General features: G+C 42.9%; 1 protein-coding gene across 3 annotated transcripts in view; it reads right to left on the bottom strand.

Annotated features, from left to right (window-relative positions):
- Positions 1–329: 329 nt before the first annotated feature.
- The window catches only part of LOC116850188 (14-3-3 protein zeta), a 66,894-nt gene continuing 44,543 nt past the window's right edge, over positions 330–22,680 (bottom strand). For 2 of the 3 annotated variants that reach the window (XM_032828168.1, XM_032828178.1), the window contains exons 2-5: positions 20,381–20,688; positions 10,401–10,524; positions 8,389–8,552; positions 330–6,275 (exon numbers count right to left, since the gene is read on the bottom strand). In XM_032828168.1, the coding sequence (XP_032684059.1) occupies positions 6,120–6,275; positions 8,389–8,552; positions 10,401–10,524; positions 20,381–20,680 (744 nt within the window). In that variant the 5' untranslated portion in view covers positions 20,681–20,688 and the 3' untranslated portion in view covers positions 330–6,119. Of the gene's footprint in view, positions 6,276–6,812; positions 6,977–8,388; positions 8,553–10,400; positions 10,525–20,380; positions 20,689–22,680 lie in introns of all 3 variants that reach the window. The other variant, XM_032828186.1, reaches the window with a different exon arrangement.

The following is a 22,680-nucleotide window of genomic DNA, read 5'->3' as shown; positions in this document are numbered from 1 at the left end:
ATCGCGGTCGGCGCGAGCCGATCTCTGAGACGCTGCCTCGCGTGTGAAATTCAAGGTAGTCGGGTGGAAAAGAAAGCAAGAGCCGAAAAAAAAAAAAAACGAAAGAAAAAGGAGGAGAAAGTAGAATGTACCTTGAATTGCGGTTCGAAGATTGCGGGAAAAGAGGTTTTGCGGAGAAATCATGCGCTAAGGAGAAGCCGCTCGGATGGCGATGAGGACGACTACGACGACGTCGGCGACAAAGGTGAAGATGAAGGATGATACGATGATGATGACGGTGACGACGACGTGAAGACGACGGTGTCTCTCCCGAGTAAAGTCACTGCCAGTGTTATTAAAAAAACATAACGTTTATTTTGGAAAATTCATAATATCCAGAAAAAAATGAAAAGAACACAAGATGTTAAGATTCAAGGGGTCGGAATCAGAGAGACGACTGGTGTGGATCGACAGGAAAGATAGAGGAAGAAAGAGGAGGAGGAGGAAGAGGAGGTTCAGAGGATCGGGGAAAACTTGTTCGGAAAGAAGTCAACTCAAGAGGAAAGAGAGCCGAAGGTGCAGGACGATAATGTGGGGAAAACAAGAGTAGCCTCGAGAGAGGATGGGATGAGATGAAAAGAGAGGAGCAGGAGAATGATACATGGCGAAAGAATTTTAGTTCGTGTAACTGAACAGGGACCAGACGAAAAACTCGCTGATAAGGAATCATATCTCTGTTATCGTGACTGAGATTTACCTGAGCATTCAGTTGCGTTAAAATCTTGATTGAGATGAGAACAATTGGCTGAGTAGAAACCTCCTACAGCGATCTTTCTGGTCCTACAATCGAGTTTCTCGTCTGGTCGTCAGGTAACAGAAAACTCAGCTACACTAACGAAATTGTTTTCACCGTGTACATTCGAAGAGAGCTCACTGCGCGAGGTCGAGATCGACGATAACACTATCCTCCGACGCGTGATGCATCCTTCATATCCTACCACCTCTCAACACACACTAGCGCACACACACACAATATGACACACAAACAAAACAACTCCGTTAGTATAACTGAATTTTCTGTTGCTCGGGGACCAGATAAAAAACTTTGTTGTAGAAACTGAGATTTTTGCAGGAGGTTTCTACTTAGCCAATTGTTCTGAGTTGCGTCAACAGAGCTTTAATTCTCGTTGGCGAATTTTTCGTCTGGTCTTCATTCAATTACCCAAACTGGAGTTCTTTTTTCGTGCATACACATACATCCGCTCAGTCCCGGCCAGCCAGCCCTCGTTGAACGTTCATCGAGAACTCTCCGGAAAGGAAGGGAGGTAGGAAGGATGGGGAGGAGGTACCTGTCCGCACCCTTCAACATGTGACTCTTCGGCCTTGGGTCTCTCTCTTCGCGACGAAATGTAAGGATAACATACAGGCGACAAGAAATAAACGCGAGTCCGACTCGCTGTTATTCAGAATACATTCAAGGCCGCATTCAGCCGGACGAAGCGCTTCGTGAGCGATTAGCGATGCGACGCATTCCCAGCGAGCTGTTGAAACATTCTGCCGGGCGCTCTCTCGAGCTGATGTCGTTATGCCAACACACATGCTTAAACAAACGATTATTCGACTAATGCTCGTCTCTGCCAGCGTCGATTAAACCTTAATCTTAGTCTACACTCTGTTCAGACAAGGACTGAAATTCAGGCTAAGGTTTAATCAACGCTGGGCAGAAATGAGCACAAGGATGACATTCACTAAACTCTGATTCAACTAATCGACAATTAACAGACGTGATTGTCAGCAGTTTCTGTTTGTACAATTTTTCATCTGAGGAAATCATACAGATATTAAGATCAGACAAAAAAGTAAGGACAAAATAAGACAAATACTTGACTCTAATAGCAACTTGAAACACAAGTTCTAAAAAAAGAACAAGATAATATTGTCGCATGTTTCAATAACAAATTATATCTTGTCTTCCATATTGGCAACTCTGCTGACTGAATTAATTGAATTTGTCACTTCAAAGGTCACGCTTAGTACACGGCGTATCCTCAGCTCGCCGATAGATGTGTTGCCGCTATTTTGTTCAGGTCACATTTCAGCGGGTTATTGCTAAACGCTCGCTACGAAGCGATTGCGTGCCGCTGAACGCAACGCGCTGTATCTTCTTATCTTCACTTTATCTCTGCAACTAAGCACGATGTTTTGTCCATGTGATTTCATGGAATTTCTCTCGTTCGCTCGGATCTTCCCCGCCGACCGGTTGCTCCCGTTCCGTTATCGACACATGTCACATATTCCTTGTCGCTCGTATCTTATTCTTTCGTATCTCATTTCGTCTCGTCTCGACCCCGAGGCCCCGTTTGCAGACGCAAAACGCAGGACGTAGACGTGCCAGGATGTGAAGCAGACGGCTTGCTCTTTTTCTTTCTTCCTCTCTCTCTCTTTCTCTCTACGTCCTGCGCACGTTGCGGTCAAGCAAACGGAAATGAATATCGGCAATGGGTTAGAGCGAGGCTTCAATCACACAAGTTACATTCTCTCGCTTCCGTTCTCAAGAAGGATTGGCGGTTTAGGAGTCGCCGTCCGGACGTTCTCGCTGCTCCATCGTCTCTCCCGACTCTGCGTCTGTCTCACCCTCGTGTCTTTCTTACTTTTCCTCTTTTCTCACTCGCTTCTTCGTTTCTAATGTCCGACGTGCGGAATGATATTACTCTCACGCGTGTGCGTTTTTCTCCCTTTTCCCGGCTCCGCGGCGGCGGCGGCGGCGGCGGGGCGACTTCTCGGACAATTTCGCTGTTGAGACAGTAACTACCGATTATACATCGAGAAATATCAACACGACAACAGGAAAACGTTTACCCATTCACGTGTAATTAGCGACTAACCTGCTGCTTAAACTTTTCTGTCTCCCGTTAACGATATTATATTATGCATGTGTTTTGTGTATGCATGCATGTATATATATATATATATATATATGTGTGTGTGTATGTATGTATGTATATATTGTGTGCGTACATGTAAGTCTGCAGCGTATATGTATTAATTTCAGCACGTGCGTATTATACACATTTGCTTGATTATACATACATATATGAGAAGAGCGAGGAGGCACTCAGCTCCCCGTTTGCTCATATGAGTTTTTGAAATATCTACGAAATCTTCCTCTTGGATGGTGTCCTACGAATGCGTGACGAAGAATTCTGCTCGGATAAGTCTTTGACCTCCCGTTTAGAGTTTCTGCGGCTCTCGCTCAAATGGAATAAGATATTTGGGGGAAACGTCAGGACAACGACCAAAGTGCTCGCATATGTCGCGCTGCGTGCACGAGCTGCGATGCATGTGGTACATGTCGAACGAAGTTTCGCGTTGACCATTACGATATGAAGACGCGATACGAGTGAGTAGACTGTCTCGTCCGATCTCGCAATCCGATCGTTGATTGCGCGTGCGGATGTAATCCTTTCGAGGATTTACCGAGACTTCGTTCGATGCGCGTGTACCTTCACCGGATTCATAGGATCTTATGGAAGGACCGGCGAATATTAGCCCTCGATATTCGAGCTTGTACGACGCTATTTCTCGAGAAGCGACATTATTGTTAATTAATATCACCCATTGCGTATTCTTACCAATGAACATCACGTTCATCACGGACGAAAGTAAGTATGCGACTATACGTCTAAATAGGTGTGGTAATGTGTACATACGATTTACGCTCTCTCTCTCCGTTCTTCTCGATCGCGATATCTTAGTTCACTAAGAACATGTGGTAGATGGATACATATATATACATATATATACACATTATATATATACATTATATGTATATATATCTATATGTGTGTATGGCATATGTGTATATATATACATATATCGCGTATAATATATTAGAGGGAGAGAGAGAGAAAGAGAGAGAGAGAGGGAAAAAGAGAGACGAGGAGCGCGATCGAAGAGGGTGCGCGAGAGGAAGTTTGGACGTCAGAATCGAGACTTATGTAATCTCGCGTAACCACGTGTGATTATACATATGTGTATGTGTGTGCGATCTCTGCGCTCGACCAGATGAAGAAACGGAACGTCGCGTGTCATCCCCGTCCTCCTTTTTCCGCGATCGGTATTGCACGACTACGCGAAGAACTGGCGGCGGATAGCGACGAGCAGAGCGGCGAGATAGGCGCGCTCCTTCGCTCTGCGTTACAACGAGATTACAAATAATGAGAGTAATTATTAGCAGACTACTTGATGGAGCAGTTGTCCACTAGTGAGAAACGAGCGCCCGTTCGTCGCCCCTGATCGGTCCGATCTTCCCTGTCTAAATTACAGGTCGCACTATAATGTAGGGAGGAAGATTAGGATCGATTAACCTCCAGACTGTCGCCGCACGCGACTCTGCGAATTCATCTAGGAACGAGAGCGAGACAACCGCAAAGTTTTCTTCGGTCGCGGCGGAAGGAAAAAGGAGGAAGGAATCCGCTCGGGAGGAGATGTTTATTATATCTGAATTGTATACGCGTGTGCAATATGGTGATGGTTGTGTGGTGGTGGTGTCGGTGGAGGCGTGTCGGAGAGAAAAGAAAAAGTAAAAAAAAAAAGACAAAAGAAAGAACAGAGAAAACGAACCAGCGAGAGTGTAAAAATCAAGTCACCACTGATGTCGTTTTGGAACTTAATAACTTAATGTATTTGTTTTTTTTTTACTCTCCTTTCTCCTCCTACGTTCTTCCCTTCGTATAATAATATTCGTACTTACTAGACAATGTGAAATTTAATTTAAATGACAACTGGATATAATGTAGTAGATTCATGCGTGCTTTTCTTTTCTTTCGGTTTTCTCGTTCTCTTCGCATCTTCTCGAAACCATCGCGCTAATCTCTCTTTTCGTCTGTAGCCTCCTTCTCATTTTTCCCCTTCGTTCTAGCCTTATTACTCTTTTTGTTTCTTTAGATGGTAAGCAGCGAGCAGATTCTGGGAGTAATGACAGTGGGTCTCTTTTGTAACATCCTCTGCATTCCGTGTCTCGTCCCAACGTGATTTTCACCTTTCATATAGTGTGTAATAACTTTCTTTTTTTTTGTTTTCTACTCGCGAAGCCGAATAATACAATCTAGCTTGTTTGCGTTATTTCTTTTTTTTTTTTTTTCTTGCGATGTGCGTTACCGATGTTCGTCACCCGAAGTGTGTGCCGCGCTCTCGCGCGGACGCCTTCGGCGGCGTCGCGCGACTAAGAGTCGTGTCGACGAGACAGGGTATGCGGGGGAGGATTTGTTGTATATGTCTCCTCCTGTCCTTTCCTCTGTTCATCCACAATTCGCTCCTTCCTGTTCCTCCGTACAAATGGGTCAATACGGACTTTATATTTTTTGCTGAGAAACTTCGAAGTGCCAGAGAGACCGAATGATCCACACGGTTCGCTCGACTGTGCCGGTCTCATCTCAATAATCCGCCGTTGCATTGTTATTATTATTCTCCTGTCGCGTACAATACGAATGTATCGAACACGTTTTAGCCGCTTCCCGTCTACTCCGAGCAGATGAAGAATAGTATGATCCAATTCCCGCGACGGTGAAATACAGGAGAGCCGCTCTCTCTCTCTCTCTCTCTCTCTCTCTCTCTCTCTCTCTCTCTCTCTCTCTCTCTCTCTCTGTCGCGAATGTTCTGTACGCGTGTCCAGGTTCAATCTTTAAGAAACATCCTTCCCCGGAAAGCAACGCCGGTCATCATCCGCAGGGCGGACACGGTCGAGCGTGGGTGGGTTGTTCGGGGTTCTCAACATTCGAGTTTTTCGAACCGGGCGTAGCAGCTTGTGGCGGTTGTATCGGCAGCAGTGTGCGATCGTGTCAGGATAAAGAGAGAGAGAGAGAGAGAGAGAGAGAGAAAGATAGAGAGAAAGAGAGGTAGAGAGAGAGAGAATAAGAAGTGAAGAAGGATCAGTTTTTGAAGTGAAAAGATTCCAGGAGAAGGGGTAACTGCGACAGGAAGGAAGGCAGAAGGAATCGAGGTACGTGAGGGACGAGAGGACAGGCGGATGGATGGATGGATCGGGTGGATGGACATGGGTGAGCACTTCAGGGGGACGGGGGGACGATAGAGAATAGGATGTTCTTATTAGGTTTAGAAAGGACTTAAGCTTAGGAAGGTTAGTTGTCGCCGGTCTCCTGTGGCTCGTCCCCGTCGCCCTGTGTGTCACTGGTCCACAGAGTGAGGTTGTCGCGCAAGAGCTGCATGATCAGCGTGGAATCTTTGTAGCTGTCTTCGTTAAGTGTGTCCAGCTCTGCGATCGCATCGTCGAACGCCTGAAAACATGGCAAACAGATCAGCGGCTACTCCTCTCTCCTTAGTAGTCTGCTTTCTTGCATTTCTTTTGCACTTCCAAGAATTGAAAATTGAAATTATCAGAAAGATAATCGTTGTTAATCGTGACAATAACGTCTAAAATTCTCAAACTATTGAAGTACGATTATGCAAAACTTGATCAAACGAACAGGACAACTTTATTTGCAATTAAGAGCTAAAGAGTATTAAAATGCAAGTAATCAAACTGTTATTAGCGAGTACTAAATACGTGAGTAGAGAGCGATGCGGGGTAGTTAGTGCGGCACCAGTGGAGACATCAGTCTTAAACACACACGCATTAGTAAAAGAGTTCGAGAATAAAGAAGGTGGTTAAGCGGCACACTCTATGCACACGCAGCAATTCAAACCGCCGGAATCATACATCAACGCGCGACATGTCCCCGACGTGACGACACACATCACAGGGTTAATTGAGGACGTTTCCAATAAGGAGGTGAAAAACAAGCGCAAGAACTCTTCACAGTTCTGCCTCTAACCTGCTTGGCCAAATGACAGGCCCTAGCCGGGGAATTTATAATTTCGTAATAAAAAACGGAGAAGTTGAGGGCAAGGCCGAGCCTGATCGGGTGCGTAGGCTGCATTTTCGCCTTCGCAATGTCAAACGCCTCCTGGTACGCCTTCTGCGAATCCTCGACTACCGCTGCAATGCAAATCAACCTCTATTCAGATTACACCTTCCACGACCTCGTTTCTTTCTCTTTTCTTTCCCTTCTGCCGCATAACCACCGTAGTAATAAATCGCCCGCGCGCGAGGCAAGGAGGAAAGAAAAGGCGAACGAAAGTTGAATAAAGGGAGGGAAAACGCGGGCGAACGAGGGAGTGCGAGTTTCAACGATTCCCCTCGCGTCTGTCCTACAAAGACCGACTAGTCGGCCGACGGCGGCGGCCGTACCGTTTTACTCGCGAACATCGTCGTCCTTGAACGGACCGAGTCCATAAATCGTCGCTGATCTTCTACGATGTGCTGCGACCGCTGACGTGCGTGCGAGCCGCGGTCTTCGTCGTCCTGAGTCATGCAGCACGGTGCATGAATCAAGTACGATGGTCCAGGCATTGTTAAAGATTTAAATGCGAACCACTTTTACGATATCTTTATTTCTTTTCGCGAATCTCGACCGCTTACAGCCGAACGCGTCTGCATCAAGATGCAAATTGCCCGATAGTTTGCGTGTCGCTACAACGATCTGAAGTGACGAATTTAACGAGTTGTGATGATAAAGAAATATACTGGGAAAGAAATATTGAAAATTTGTCTGTAGGATCTATTTAAAGGGATCTATTTCTGTGAAATAAAATTAATTACTATAAATAAAATTTACGTCCCACAAATTTACGTCGTCAAATATTCTTTTTCTCCACGCACTTGAAAATTTATTTTAGGACATCAAGTTTATTTTAGGATATCAAATACTCACAATAAACTTTGTATTCCATAGGTAAAAATTTTCAAGTACTTTTCTCTCAAGTGCTTTTCTATCATTGTCTGGCAGTCAGTTCATCGTTATCTCTCTGAATAGTGAGTAAAACTATGCGAGATAGTACTGCGTTTATTTGTTACACAGTTATATTCCAAATGAACGGAGTACCATTTCGCGTTGTTCAAACGATTACTTGAACCGATTCATCGGTTTCAGTCAGTTATTCGATATAACGATTACTTGTACCGGGTTCTAAATGGAATATCATTTGGCGCAGCTTTAGTGGTAAGTAGGTTACCATATCGCGCGTTAATATCACCGGTCCACAGCAAGTTTGCAACAAGTTACGAAGTCGCGATTGTCACACGAGACGCATTCGAGACGCTCGCCCGATGAGAAGCGTTTCGCGAAGCGCGAAGATACCGATCTTTGTAGGACAAAGATCTTTGACAGGACAAAGGTGGGTGGTTCGTTTGGGTATCGGTAGTGAATCTCTCCGTAAATTCGTTCTCTTTTGTCACCACTGTGCACCACCATCATCGCCACCGCGCATCAGCTCTCTCTCTTTTTCTTTATCTCCGCGTGCGGAGATAGCTGAAAGTAACGATCAAGCAGCCCGTCGTCAGTTGTATACCTGTTTGGCCAGCTGACAGGCCTTGTCTGGTGAGTTGAGAATCTCGTAATAGAAGACAGAGAAATTCAGGGCGAGACCTAGCCTGATCGGGTGGGTAGGCTGCATCTTTGACTTGCTGATTTCAAACGCGTCCTGGTATGCCCTCTGGCTGTCCTCTACCACGGCTGGATATTCAGATGGGTGGAACACATCAGCGGGTTGTGCGTTATACGCGACGCGACGCGAGCTAGACGTGCGTACGCTTCGGCTGCTTCGTGCCTATCGAGAGCTGCTTGAAACCCTTTTGAACGACGCGAATCCATCACGCTTTCGCGGATACGGCGACGAAAGTTTCCTCGTTATAGATCTAATCTGAGTCTGACGAGTCTGAGTCGTCGACTAATAAGTCAACTTTGCGTGAAAACTTGTTCTCACCGATTTCCCGGATAGTTCGCCGATTCGTCGTTCTTACTCGTGTTTCATGCAGCTCCGTTGCTCTTATGTGCTTTCAGATAATTCAAATAATTTTTCTCTTCAAAATAATTAAAAAATACGTTGACATCTTTCCCAAATACAGCTGTAATAATTTATCATTTTTAGCGTACATTTAAATTACGCGGAATGGCTTAAGAGCCGCTTGGAGTCAAATATAGACTTTATGAAAATTACAATGGATTTACAATTGATGCGCCAGCACGTAAGAGACTTGTCATCATACCTAGCAAATATTGTGCGCTTGTATTCGCTCATCTCCGAGCTCATCTGCTTTCATTTAAACTCGGCTTAGCATAAACACGAACATTTGCAATTCCCTGGACTTGCAATTTCACGCTACTCTCATCAAAATGCATAGCTTTAGTTCGAGGCTCGAAATTAACGGGAGATAACAACCAATTCGGGATCTAATATTGGATGAATTTGAGCCGATATTTTTCTGTGAAAATATCGAGAGCTTTGACAATTGGTGCTCTCAACATCAAGCACACCGCGGCCGAGTAAAAAATGACAAAAAGCGAGGCGGACAATTAATATTAGCGAAATATCACGGAGTAAGTCGCGCTCGCGCGGCCAAAGTTTGCGCCAAGTTTCACCTCGCGAGAGCAGCCGACTTTCACTGTGAAACAACTGCGATCGCGGCTGACTTTTGACGTTCGTGAACGCGAGCGTCCAGGGATCCGCCCGCTTGTACGTCAAGAGGAAAACATCTGCCGCGGCCGATGCAGCTGCGTCGCATGCGAGCGCCTGCCGCGAGAACTCGGCCAACCGAGGAAAGTACAGTCGGCTGATTAACCTTCCGGTGGTCACAGACATCTGAGAGATACCGAGCGACTTCGTTTTAGTATGATACGAACAAAACGGGGATTGCAGCGATACGCGCTACATCCTATCTTCCTGTTCAATATAACTACCTGAAATTGTGAAGAATGACACAAAGCTGTTTTTTCTAAAGTGTTGCAGTTTCCTCTTAATTCATAAAATATTCATATATGAAATTTCCATTTTTCTTTCTCCAAACAGCCGCAACTAATGGAAGCTCAAAGGTAGCAACGTTTTTTCTCGAGTCTCGCAACGCATCTTGTGTCCAACAGGAGAATTCATCTTCTCAGGAGATGCATTTTCCTATTGAACACGAAATACGTTGCAAAACTCGTCGGGGAGAAATGTCGTTGCACTTAATCAGCCGACTGTACCCACCAAGTATCGAGGAACTCGCAGCATCGTCCGCTGCATCGACCGCGCGCTTCTTCTCTCGGAAACGGTGATCGAAAGCGAGAAGAGGTCGCACGCTCGCGAAACTTTCGGCAATTTCGCGAAAGCCCGATGCGGCAATATTTAAATTTAGACGGTGCCGTTTGTCACGGCCCGCCTGCCTGCCGCCTATCGACGTTCGCGTCGATACTCGTGGAGGAGAGTCTCGATACGATGATCATCGTCGCATATCGTATCGGCCTTCCCGCTTCGATCAATCTCCCCGAGAGTCACCCGACGAAGTTGCCTGGGCGGGCGTGTGTCGACGAAGGATCGATACGTACTATTTCTGGTTTCACCGGTGGCTACTTCTGCGAGATACCTGTAGTAGTCACCCTTCATCTTGAGGTAGAATACTTTACTCTCGGCACTGCTAGCCTTGGGGATCAGGTACTTATCCAGGAGACCCTGCAAAAACACAAATACATCGATCTGTGAGCGCGCAGACAAAATATAATTGCCAAGAAAAGCGATTATTCGGTTTGTCCCGCTTCTTTTAAGTAGTGGGTATCTTCAGCAAAGAATATTTTCTTGATAAAAAATAGTCTTAAAATTATACTCAGTATTGAATAGATCTGATGCTTATGATCAGCTTGTGACAGCGAATATAAAACGTACGAAATACTTGGACCAAGTAACATTTACTTGAACGCGGTATGTGTTCCTCTCTGTGTAAGATCACCAGTTTGAGAATTGATCTGAAAAATGTACTTCTTTGCATAGTGAGCGATGAACAAGGTATAGATCTGAGATAAGGTGATAGAGCGACGCGATATCTCGGGGGAAATAATTGCATTTTGAACATTGTGTCATGTCTCGTTGATCCTTCATGGCCGACCCATTAATCAAGCGATTCTCTTATCCGAACGAATCGCGAACGGCGCAATCAGATCGCGTTTCGTAACTGAATGGACTTGTCTCGGTGACGCGAGATTCACAACTCACGGTACGGAGCGATTCGAATAAGATTTCGATATTGCCGCGATATTGATTAAGATGAGAGGACTGGATAATAGCGATGTCTATTTGTGAAACGTCGCTGAAGTATCGTTAGCCTTTCAATCAGACGGTCGCGAAAACGAAAAATATTAATCAATCATCATCAATCACGATATATCTATGCGTCTCTCTCTCTCTCTCTCTCTCTCTCTCTCTCTCTCTCTCTCTCTCTTACACACACACACTTTATTCTCGCGCTGAGATATGAATTAATTCGAGCACCGTGTAGAATCAACGTGCAATCCTACGCCGGTCAATGACGAGCCACATCGCGTTATAAACGCACATTCATGCATTGCGACGCCGCTTCCACTAATGACGTAAGAGCAACGTTGGCCAACCAACTTTGCATGCGCGTAACTCGCGTGCAAATAGCGCGAGGTATTTATTGCGTCTCAACGCCGACATAATGCATCGGCCGCCGCCAGGCTTGGCGAAAAGTGACGGACGAAAATTCATTGCGATTAACATCCGCGAATTTGTCACAAATACCTCTTTGCCTTCCCGCCGCTCCAAAAAAGACCTGTGCAATTTTATAATTATATCTCATTTTTTTCTTTGCTCATGTATTTATTTTTTTGTACTTTTTACTTGTGTATAATTACCACCTTACTTTTTGTGTCTCCTACTATGTGTGACTTAAGTATTGATAAACTTCTTAATATAAGTAGATCAGTAATTGAGCTCTATATCCCGTGAAGGGATAATTTTTCTCTCCGTAAATAAAAGAAATAAATTTCATCGAGTTAATGACTGTGATTTTCATTGGTTATTCTGCTGACACAAAAAAGCAACAATGATAAAAGGCAGCGAATAATAACAAGATTTAACGGCATGGGTAGTTTGGTTAGCTTTGAATAAAATAATGAAAGACAATGATACAACGCGGAGGTCACTTGGTTTTTTTATTGAAACGACCCGGTCTTTATTATTTAAACTCGATTTTTATTATTTATGCATTGCGCAGGACGAGTTACGGTGCGCATTTAAAATTCTAAAGAGTCTGATTTAACACCTCTGATATCGAGTCCGCGTGTGTCCATTCTGTGAGCGACATTGTCGTTAGAAAGTTACAGAACGGGCATACTAATCGTCCCACGATACCGGTCTTGAAAAGCGTCACCCGCTGTACAAGTCATCGTTACGTTTCTCGATGCGTAAACGCGGTGTCGTAAATTACACCGCGTAATCACGTGTGTACGCGATTCGCATCATAACGAAGACGGTCAGAAATAAAAATAAAAGAGGAAAAGAAAAGAATGGCCATTTCGGTTACGTTGTCATTATCGTCGCGTTTTTAACGAGTCTCTCTTAGACGTCGTGTTCGCCTCGAATGAGAAAGAGATACCGGTTTGCGGAAGATTTGTAAAATGGTCGTTATTAATTTTAATCGAGCAGCCGCTTCCTCGACGACGACTCTATTCTCTCGAGAGGCACAAAATCGCGACTGTAAATCGTCGAAATGCGCTCCGCCGTTGACGTCAATGGAGAATCGCAGCGTTCGCAAAAACGACTTAATTACACGAGATTGATTTTGTCTCGTCGACGCTTCCTGTTTTTTCTCAGTGTACTGCAAAACTTTTGCATCGATCCAACACTTTAAAATGTCGTACTACCGACAATATGCAAATATTTCCTGCATTATTCTATCATTTTCCACTTAATCTACAGAATGCTTTAAAAAATGTTAACACTTATGTGATGAATTTGTTAAAAAAAAAAAAAAATGCTGATACTTGTATTGAGAAAAAGTTACTCCAATGTAAGTGTTAACATCTTTTTTAAACACCATGTAGCTGGAAGCAATTTTTCTCCATGTAAGTGTTAACATTTTTTTGCGTGAAATTCTTCATATAAGTGTTAGTATTTTTCTTAAATACCCTGTAAAGCGTACTTTATATAAGAAATACTTCATATAAGTATTAATATTTTTTTTTAATTATCCTGTATTGTCATTCTTCGATTGATTTTCGCGAAGTCACGCTTCGAGTTCGCGCGATCGATCTCTTCGCGTTCTCTCACTTCCCACGTCTGTCAAGCTAAAGTTATCTCGGCTTCGTCGTAAACCACAGCGATGCTGTGGAACGCGTCGTCGCGCTGCACACACAATGGTAATCGCGCTTATCGTCGATGACGTGCATAGGAGCGCGAGAGAACAGGAACGACGACGATCGCCCGGCGATTGCGTTTCAGCTGGAGAGTCGCCTTGCTCCAGTTTCGCCGTTTGACGTGCGTCCCGAGCACGTCGGTTCAAACCCGACGACCCTCCTCTCGCCCTCGACCGCTCTCCGGTACTTCGTCGCAATTAGCGGCCGTCTTCGACGAGTAACTCTACCTGCTGCCGCACGTGGAAGCAGCGTAAATTCATGTTTCAATCGCGAAATTTAATCTGCCGGATATATATATATAAATAACGAACGACGGAAACGGCCACGACACCGTCGTGACAATGTCTACGTCTACTTCATGCCTAGTTCTGGAATAATAAGTGAAAATTTTGTTACGCTGCGAACAAACGCGAAGAATTTTCACTTCGAGATTAGCGACACGTTATAAGACTACTTTTTTCTGGCTGACAACTTTTGCAGATACTTAAATCGTTGATAAGTGTACGCGTTGCAAGATAATAAATCTACGTAGAAAAATAAAATCTTAGCTTAATCCTTTCATATGTGGTCTGAAGAGAATTCTTCGAAAGAAAATTCTAACATAAAAAAAATTCTAGTTGCAAGATACAATTTCTTGCAAACCTATATTCTAAATGAAGACTCGAAAATTATCGAAAGAGTATTTCTCTTCTATATTGATAAGGAATCTATTATACATATATTTTTTTTCTTCTTTCAAATCGACAGGAACTTTTCTGTTTCTTTTTCTTTTTCATTTCATTTGATTTTTGTAAAAATGTGTAAAAATATGTAAAAATAATTTTTACATATCAAACTTCTCTCATTAAAACTTTTTAATAACAATATGTTTAGTTGAAGCAGAATGTTCTATCTTATTAGAAGAAATTTCTATTAAAAACAAGACTTGTACTGTGGATAAAAGATGTCAAATTCCTTTAACTTTATAGAATATTGTACTTAAAATGTTTCTCTGTTGGTTTCAAGAAAGTTCTATTTTGTGCGTGTGTGTGTGTGTGTGTGAGGCTATATATATTGAAAGATTCTAACTGTTAAGAATTGTATTTTTTGGATGAGAAATACCGACAGATTATTTTTGGCATAAAAAGGGCATGACCATGAGCGAATTAAATTCCCTTCAAGAAAGGGCTTCCATTACGAGGCGGAACGTGTCATTTCCGGCGGTCGGGATACGTTCGCGTCTGAGCAGGCGTGTCCGCTTCCTCTTCCGTTTCCGCTCATTTCCGGATACTGGAGAACATCGCCCACGTAACGAGAACGGAGATCGAGCTTTGGAACCCCGGAATCGCGGAGAACGCTATGTGGCTTAGAATTCATCGAGTCTAATGGATTTCGCAAGTTCGCAGAATGGCGAAGTGCGGAAAAGGTCACGCTTTAATGTCGCCGCGGGTCTCCTGTTGAAGTAAAGACCCATCGACGCGAGCTAATTAAAACGTAGAGAAGGCGGATTGAAGGTGGAAATCGAGATTGAACAATGACGCGCAAATAATTATCAAAAACGGAGTAAATTAATATACGTCGGAAAATCTAAAGAGAGGGATTTAATCGGAAAAACTGAAATAGGAAAGTTCGATTTAGCCATGCGTTGAGAAACTCAAAAAGCTTTTCTGATCAAAGCTTACTTCCAAGTAAAGTGAAAATCCTTCAAACACAGAAAACTAATTCAAGAGAACACAATGATAATGGGATCAGTCGCAACGTTGCTATCAAGATAACGCGACGTCACGCGAATTATTCTCAAAGAAGCGAGCGAAACGTGAACTCACGAAGGAAATGGACGGCGTATAGAGATCATGAGTGGTCTCAACAGCAGCCCGTAATTGATCCGCGCGAAATTCCATCCGGAGGATGATCTCCACCCTCCAGAGAGAGAGCGAGAGGAAGCGGAAGACGTCGACTGCGTAAGATGATCCAGACGCGGGAGTATTGCTTGCAAACGGGTTTCGAAGCTCCAGGCAAGACACCCGGTACGATACTCTTTTCTTCTCTGTCGGTGTTGATATATATACATACACACATATATATATACATATCGCCTCTACCGAGTCAAGTGCTTTTTTTTAATTGACGCAGCGAAAGTTTATCAGCGAGTCTTAATCGCAACCGATATTTAATACAGAGAATTAAAATGCACCACGCAATTTCATAGTCCAATTAACTTTCGTAAAATTGGCTCGAATGAAAATTTAATTTCAAACTCGACTATGGAGTTCGTCGAGAATTGGAGAGACAAAGAGAGAGAGAAAAAGAGTGGTTGAAGCAATTGTGGATACTTCTGAGAAATTCGCGATTTAATCACGCGGACACGAATCGATACGGCAGTGCTCTTCGCGTTAATTTCTCACGATGAGAAAAATTCCCGAATCGTGTCGCCGAATGGAAAGTCGATGTCACGTCTTCGTCTGAGACTCGAACGATTCTCGACATTCAACCCGGTAGATTAATTTCCAAGTCGCAGGTGTCGCTTTGCAGTTGTTATCTGCAAGTCGCGGGGATCTCGCACGCGAGGATCATGATGAATACTTCAAAACGCGACGCGAGTTTGCGCAAACATTGACGGCGAGACAACCGCCGCTAATGACTTCTCGCGGCGCATATGTTAGGTATTTTCGTGTTTGCATTTCCTCGTGTCGTTATCGTGCCGACAACGCAGTAACAAATCACTAATAAATACTAGCCGAAGTTGGCACCCCGTGCCGCTTCGACAACGACGGTGACGAAGTTGCTCGCTAGAAAGCGGAAACTTTCTGACAATTAGAGACCAGATCGAACGGATCTACGTGTGAGAAAGCGGCTCTTCGTAATTGGCGACAGCTTCTCGCTTTTTGTTCTCTCTCTCTCTCTCTCATTTTACGTCGTCGGAAGTGACTGCTGCAGTCGTCCGCATTATTATTTACCGTGATAACCGCAACGTTTCTAATTGGGATTAGATTTTTATGTAGGGAAGAAATTTTTTGTGTCAGTACATTAAGAGAGAAGCACCTAAGAAATAAAGTGATATTTATTGGGTACTAATAAAATATATTTACTTATGCTAACAAAATATTTCTCAAGTAAGAAAATATAGGGAAGATCGGGCCTAGTTGGCAAAATCGATTATTTCTACTGTTCTTTAATAGATTTTAAAATCAAGCAAACACGTATTTTAAAGCCATCTTTGACATATTTAAATATCTTGCTTTCTGAATTCTATAACTTGTTAAAAAATAGCAGAAATAATCGGTTTTTTCAACTTTCAACCTTCGGATTTCCCCTACATTTTTTAAGAGATCTTATACTGAGAAAAGAATGTTTGAACATTTATTTACGTGACGTAAAATTTACTTCTGTGAATAAACTTTACATCTCACAAATAAATTTTCAAATATTCGTTTCTTAGTTTTTCATGAAAACAATGGTTTATTCTGTTTAAATAAAAGTGTTTTTAGATTAAAGTATATATGTTATTAGTATTCACTAAATATGTATATCAAGAATTTTTATTTTTTTCTCTCAATGTATATGAAAATTCATATATTAATTTTGTCTTTTATTAATTTATACGATTAAATGAATTTACACGATTTTATATTTTCCTGCTGGCTTCTAGTTCGCCGTAAGATATCCTTCGATTTATCTGGTCGGCGATATTATAAAATGTGAATAATGCACGATAAATATTCGAGCCGGTGCGCAATACCACGTACGTGGGTGCATGTCGCAGCATAAAAAAAAACGAACACAAGAGTGAAATCATCGCTCGACGTGATTATACGAAAACAGTCGACCGTTGATTCATACCTGTGGCAATTCTTGGAGCGCGATCTCTGTGGAAACGAAGCGCCGGGTTACTTAACCACACATTATTTTCCACGCCTTTCGAATTACCTCGCTATAAACGGAAAGCAGGAAACATCGGCGATCGTTGAGCGTCAACGCGAGAAAAGGAACGCGCCGAAACTGTCTCGAGAAGTCTTTATGAGAGCGAAACTAAGATAGCTGCACGAGACACGCCAACGCGGAAAAGCAGGTTTCTTTCAATTCTTTACCGAATTGGTGGAAATGAAGAGCATGTAATTTTGACAGCGAGACCCACGATATGGACGATGATAATGCGACAAAAGTGAAAACAAGTCCAAGAGTTGGACATTTTATGACGCGGCGTATGATACAATTCATTCACGCTTCTCGTAGCAACAGTGGCAACATAAAACGCGAAATCTGAAACGTATGTCGCACTTATCGCGACTGGATTCGCGGGAGATAAAACTTCGCGTGAACGACTATAACGACGACGACAACGACGACGACGATGCTGTGGCGAATCGTTGAAGACGCGTCACCGCGGAGCGTTCCGAAATACTTGGACATTGATTCACTCCGCGATGTGAAAACAAATAATACACATAAAAAAAAACTCTAATTGCAAAATGTTATAGACTAAAACAATATGAATATGGACATTATTAACATAAAATTTAGTGTCTTATAATTCGTTATACGGGCGCGTAATATTTGCTCAGCCATAATTGGAACTTAATTAAACAATAAGAATTTAGATGAATTTAGAAAAATTTAGAAATAATTAAACAAAAGAATTTAGATTAAATATATTAGTATCTATCGAATAATATTTTCTACTTTCCAGATATTTTTCTCAATTAATATAGGAGGATTTCGTTAAAAATTAGATATACTGAGAAAAAAATTTACTAAATTTTAAAAAACGTTTGTTTGGATAGTATTGTTAAGATATTTGTTTAAATTAAGTAATTATTTTCTAAAATTAAATAAAGTTTTAAATATAAATTTGTTTCTTTTTAATTTTAGAAAATAGAAAATTCTAAATAAATTTAGAATATATTAATTTAAACAAATATCTTCACAGTACTATCCAAACAAACGTTTTTTGAAATTTAGTAAATTTTTTTCTCAGTGTATTTTTTCAGAATGTAAATTGGAGAGAAATAATAACTAGCAATACCGAGATGCTTAAGTATATCGCTAGATATCATTTCTCGCGCTCTTACATTATCTCTAAATCATCAAAATGTTTCCTTCTTTGCCTCGCGATAAAGTCGCATGATAAAGACACGAGGCGAAAACGGCGGGTTTGCATTGTCGCGTTTACGAGCGATGCATTATCATGTCTTGTCGTTAATGGCTCATTCTCGTCATAGTATCGAATCATGCAAGAGCTATGCGGCAGCTCAAAGCGAAAGGCCCGCCCAAACAGTTCCGCCGCGCCGGAGCTCGCTTCATTAGGTCTACAGAGTCGACTCAATTAACCTTATTACGGCTTAATCGCGAACGACATGGCTTACTCGCGTCGATATTGCCCGAAAATAACTATTGACGATTGTTTATCGAGTCGCGTCCTGACAGCGTCGGCGAACGTCGATATCGACGTTGCGTTTTGTGATACGCAAAACCGAGAGTTCGAAGTATTCTCGCGCGCGTGTATTAGGAAAAGACATAAAAAAGAATTAAAAGAATTAAAAGAATTTCGCGAGAGAAAGAGAGAGAGAGAAAAGAAACAATCGGGAGTGATAGAATCTCGCCTTCGTATTTTTCGCACGCCTTAAGGATTAGGACAAGTCAATGAATTACCGGAGGATTATATAATTCGAGGCGAACGTTAATAGCCTTTCATCACTTACGTCGTATCGAGGCATTTGTTCAAACACACACACACACACACACACATACGTTTGTTCCTCGGCAACTCGCGTATTTCCCCATTTTTCCCCATTCCAAGCGAACACCTAGCTTTTCTCACCACGTCTCAACGTTGCCATCGTCGTCTTTCATCGTACATGTCGCTTTTTTCCTCCGGAGTAACTTCGATCAATAAACGGCCCGGCGACACAATGAGCCTGACCGCTGAACAAACACGCGAATTGTACGTACGTACGCTGGTATTTGCGCAATAAAGAAAAGACAAAAAAAAAGCAGTCGCGAACGCAGATCGCGACAAGGACAGCAGCAAGGGGGACGTGCGTTCGTGACCTTCTTGTTTGAGGGACGAGTAACGTGCGTTCTGCGACTCAAATCTTTCATCAACGTCATCAGATTGCAAAGAGACGCCGGTGTTTAATCTCTAAGTAGGCGCGTGACTTTTATACATATATATACAGGGTGTCTGACGATAACATAACTCACTCACGTGCGAGTGTGTCAAACTGAAAATTCTTTCACCATTTTGTGAACAATCACGTAATTTTTAGTTATTAATGAAACAAGATTGGCGAATGACTTATCGTACAGGAAATCAGTATATGTTATCGTCAGAGATATTCTGTGTATATAAACTTTCATGTTTATCTTTCTATAAATGGTTATAAGCCAAGATATACTTCAAGCATAAAATAATAAATTGGAGCATTACAAGTTAAAAACTCATACTTAGGTGGGGAGAATTTTACAGCAAAAATTACTATAGAATTTTGTAATCGAGGAATTGATCGACATTCCGCAGCAATTTACTATCCTTTTTCATCTCATATGTGCTACTATATTTTAGAACCGAAATGTTCTATTATATATAAAACACTTGCTATGTTTGTAACGAAATTTACTATGTTCCTAGGCAAAACAGATCTTATTAACAATCTGTTTTTGGACTACCAAAAACATAGTAAAATTGAAAAAACTTTATATTAAAAGAAAAAAATTTAATATTTTCTCTCCGTGTAAACGATATTTTATTCGATATTTCTCATTAGAGAAATATTGCTTTGCTTATGCGTCTCGGTCAGTTTGACCCCCACGCGTTCACTCACGGGTTAAATGTCGCGTATAATTCTCACACAACAATGAGAATTCAATCAACAAGCTCGCAAACAATTTCGCTTAATAATTCAACGAGTAAACGCGGCGGCGTCGAGAGAGCGCACGGTCGCGAGGCTGTCGCAGCTGGCGATGTTTCCAAAGCCGGGCCCGTTTGATCCCGTCACTCCAAAGAGGAGATCAGCCACCTTGTCCCAATTTTATTCTTAGACTAGAGCGGCTCACTGGAGCGGGAAGAAAAGGGCGGCCGTCCATGGGCGCGCGCGTCTAAGACTTACAGGCGGGTACAACGAAGGAAAACGAAAGAGAGCGAGGGGGAGGAAGAAAAACCATTTGGTGGTATCACTTACCAACACGTCGTAGCAGATCTCGCGCAATTCCTTCTCGACCTTTTCCCGGTATTCCTTCGCCATCTGTTGTTTGCGCTCGGAGCCTTCGGTCTTCTGCTCGATGGATGAAATTACGCGCCACGAGCTACGTCTCGCTCCTACGACATTCTTGTACGCGACCGAGAGCAAATTCCTTTCCTCATTCGACAGTTCGACCCCCGTCTCGGTGACCGCCTTCATCGCGGACGCCATGTCGTCGTACCTCTCTGCCTGTTCGGCAAGCTTTGCACGTTGCACCAATTCCTCCTTATCCACGGACATTGTGTCGGCTGAAAACAGAAAAAAGAGTAGCGAATTAGCCGGGATATGACCATGTGCGAAAATGCTTTCGTTCCGCGCGATTTCGCAAAGCGATTATCAACGATCGTCAAGAGTCGACGATAAAGCATTTCCTTAAATTTGAGTTTCTTCAAGTTTCCCCAGGTGTTGACAATATCGCCATTAAATCATAGTATCGTGATAAAAAAAATAAAATACAATTTTCATTACAGTTTTCGAATGATTTGAGAGAGCTCGAAGACCCAAGCGCGAGGCAAGATATCAAAGTTGCGTTTTGTGATGCGTTCTACAACGGCACGCCATTCGAGCGTTTGTTCCATATATTTTTCAAAGTGCGACGCAGAAACACACAAAAGACAAAGTGATTAACGATACTTCTCTTTATTTACGCAGTTTTGCCTACGAGCGGGCTACCATAGTCTGCCTTAGATTTCTCAGTCCTCAAGGAAAATCCTCACATAAGGGCACTTACTGTGCACCAGTTACGCATTTCGTGCGGGAAATGGAAAGTGAGGAAATCCTGGTGTCTCGATATTGAGGCAGGTTAAAGGTGGAGGTAGGTTGTCGGAAGGAGGAGGCAGTGCACGTCGAGATACGGGGATGTGACACGCGACACAAAGCTCGGTCGAGCGACCGCCGAGTGCTTCAATGTCGTCGGGTCCCTTTTGTTGCGTGTTCGGAGAGGTTGGAAGAATAGTTCTCGCACACCGACGCGTCTTCAGAGGCCAGACATGACCACGATGACGACGACGACGACGACGATGTCGACATCCATCCGCGAAACGCAACTGGCTGGCCTCGATCGAACGCCAGTGCGTCCTTCTCCTCTTAGAGAAAAGACGTCCTTTTCCTTTCAGAATCACGTGCGTACGGAGGAGCTCTTTTATTCACCAGCTGCTGCGAGAAGCAACGCATGTCGACACCCAGAAATGCCTTGGGAGAAAATGAAATTCTCCATCTCTTCTTGCTCTCGAGTGAGGAAATAACGTCTTTTGTCTACTACTTGTCTACAAACGACGGAATGACGTTGATCGTTCTTGTGACTGAAGTTAGGGTCTCGTATTTACAGGACTCGCTTTTGATTCTTAATTAAATTTGTATGAGAACGAACATATTGTCTTTTATCAAAGATTTTTCGAATTTGTACGGTTTTCCGCATCGTGTACTTGATATTTGTCTTAGTGTTCTGTTATCTTTAAATTCAATTATCTTGGAGCACTGGAAAGATCAAATTTCTGGATCTAGGAAATCTCAAATTCTTTGAGACAAGACCACCTAATCCTTCAGCTGCCCTTGCACGTTTTTCAAGAGAGACGGATTATGCCGACGAAAGAAGACGGGTGGCGAGAGCAACAACGCAATTTCGAGATGGCCAGCTGCCAAGCTGGTCCTATCCCTGGACGGAAGTGTTCAGGTAGCATCTTTCCTCATGGCAATGGAAGAAAGACGAGATCATGGATCTTCTACGTGAAAGAGATAATCGAGAAAGGGTCTCAGGTCAAACATTCTACGTCATTATTCTCGATGGAAAAAAGAAAAGAACAGCTGTAATATGTTTCCAATATAATTGTCCCGTTAATAGCTATTACTTTATCTCCTAATGATGCGGCAGAGCGAAACAGTCGATCAAACTTAAGAGGAAAAAGAATAGAAGAAAAACACAGAAACGTGATACACACATCGTACGGACACTGATCGAAATGTCGTCCATGCCCCTAACGAGAATTTAATTATCGATCGTAAAATCAACACGTGTGACATACGTGATCGTGTATAGGGAGACTCTTCTCTATGTTACTCGATAAACTCCGACACGAGCGAATTACGGAAGTACAAGGGAACGATGGGTTGGTACAGGTGGATGTACATACACTGGCGTGTGTATCTACCAGAGGGAACCGCATTTCCGTGGCAACCGCGGCACGGGGCAAGTCTCTCTCTCTCTCTCTCTCTCTCTCTCTCTCTCTCTCTCTCTCTCTCTC

The sequence above is a fragment of the Odontomachus brunneus genome, unplaced genomic scaffold (assembly GCF_010583005.1).
Source record: "Odontomachus brunneus isolate Ranch 3 - 2012 unplaced genomic scaffold, Obru_v1 Obru_scaffold_005, whole genome shotgun sequence".
Lineage (NCBI taxonomy): Eukaryota > Metazoa > Arthropoda > Insecta > Hymenoptera > Formicidae > Odontomachus > Odontomachus brunneus.
This window is presented reverse-complemented; position numbering and strand designations above follow the sequence as displayed.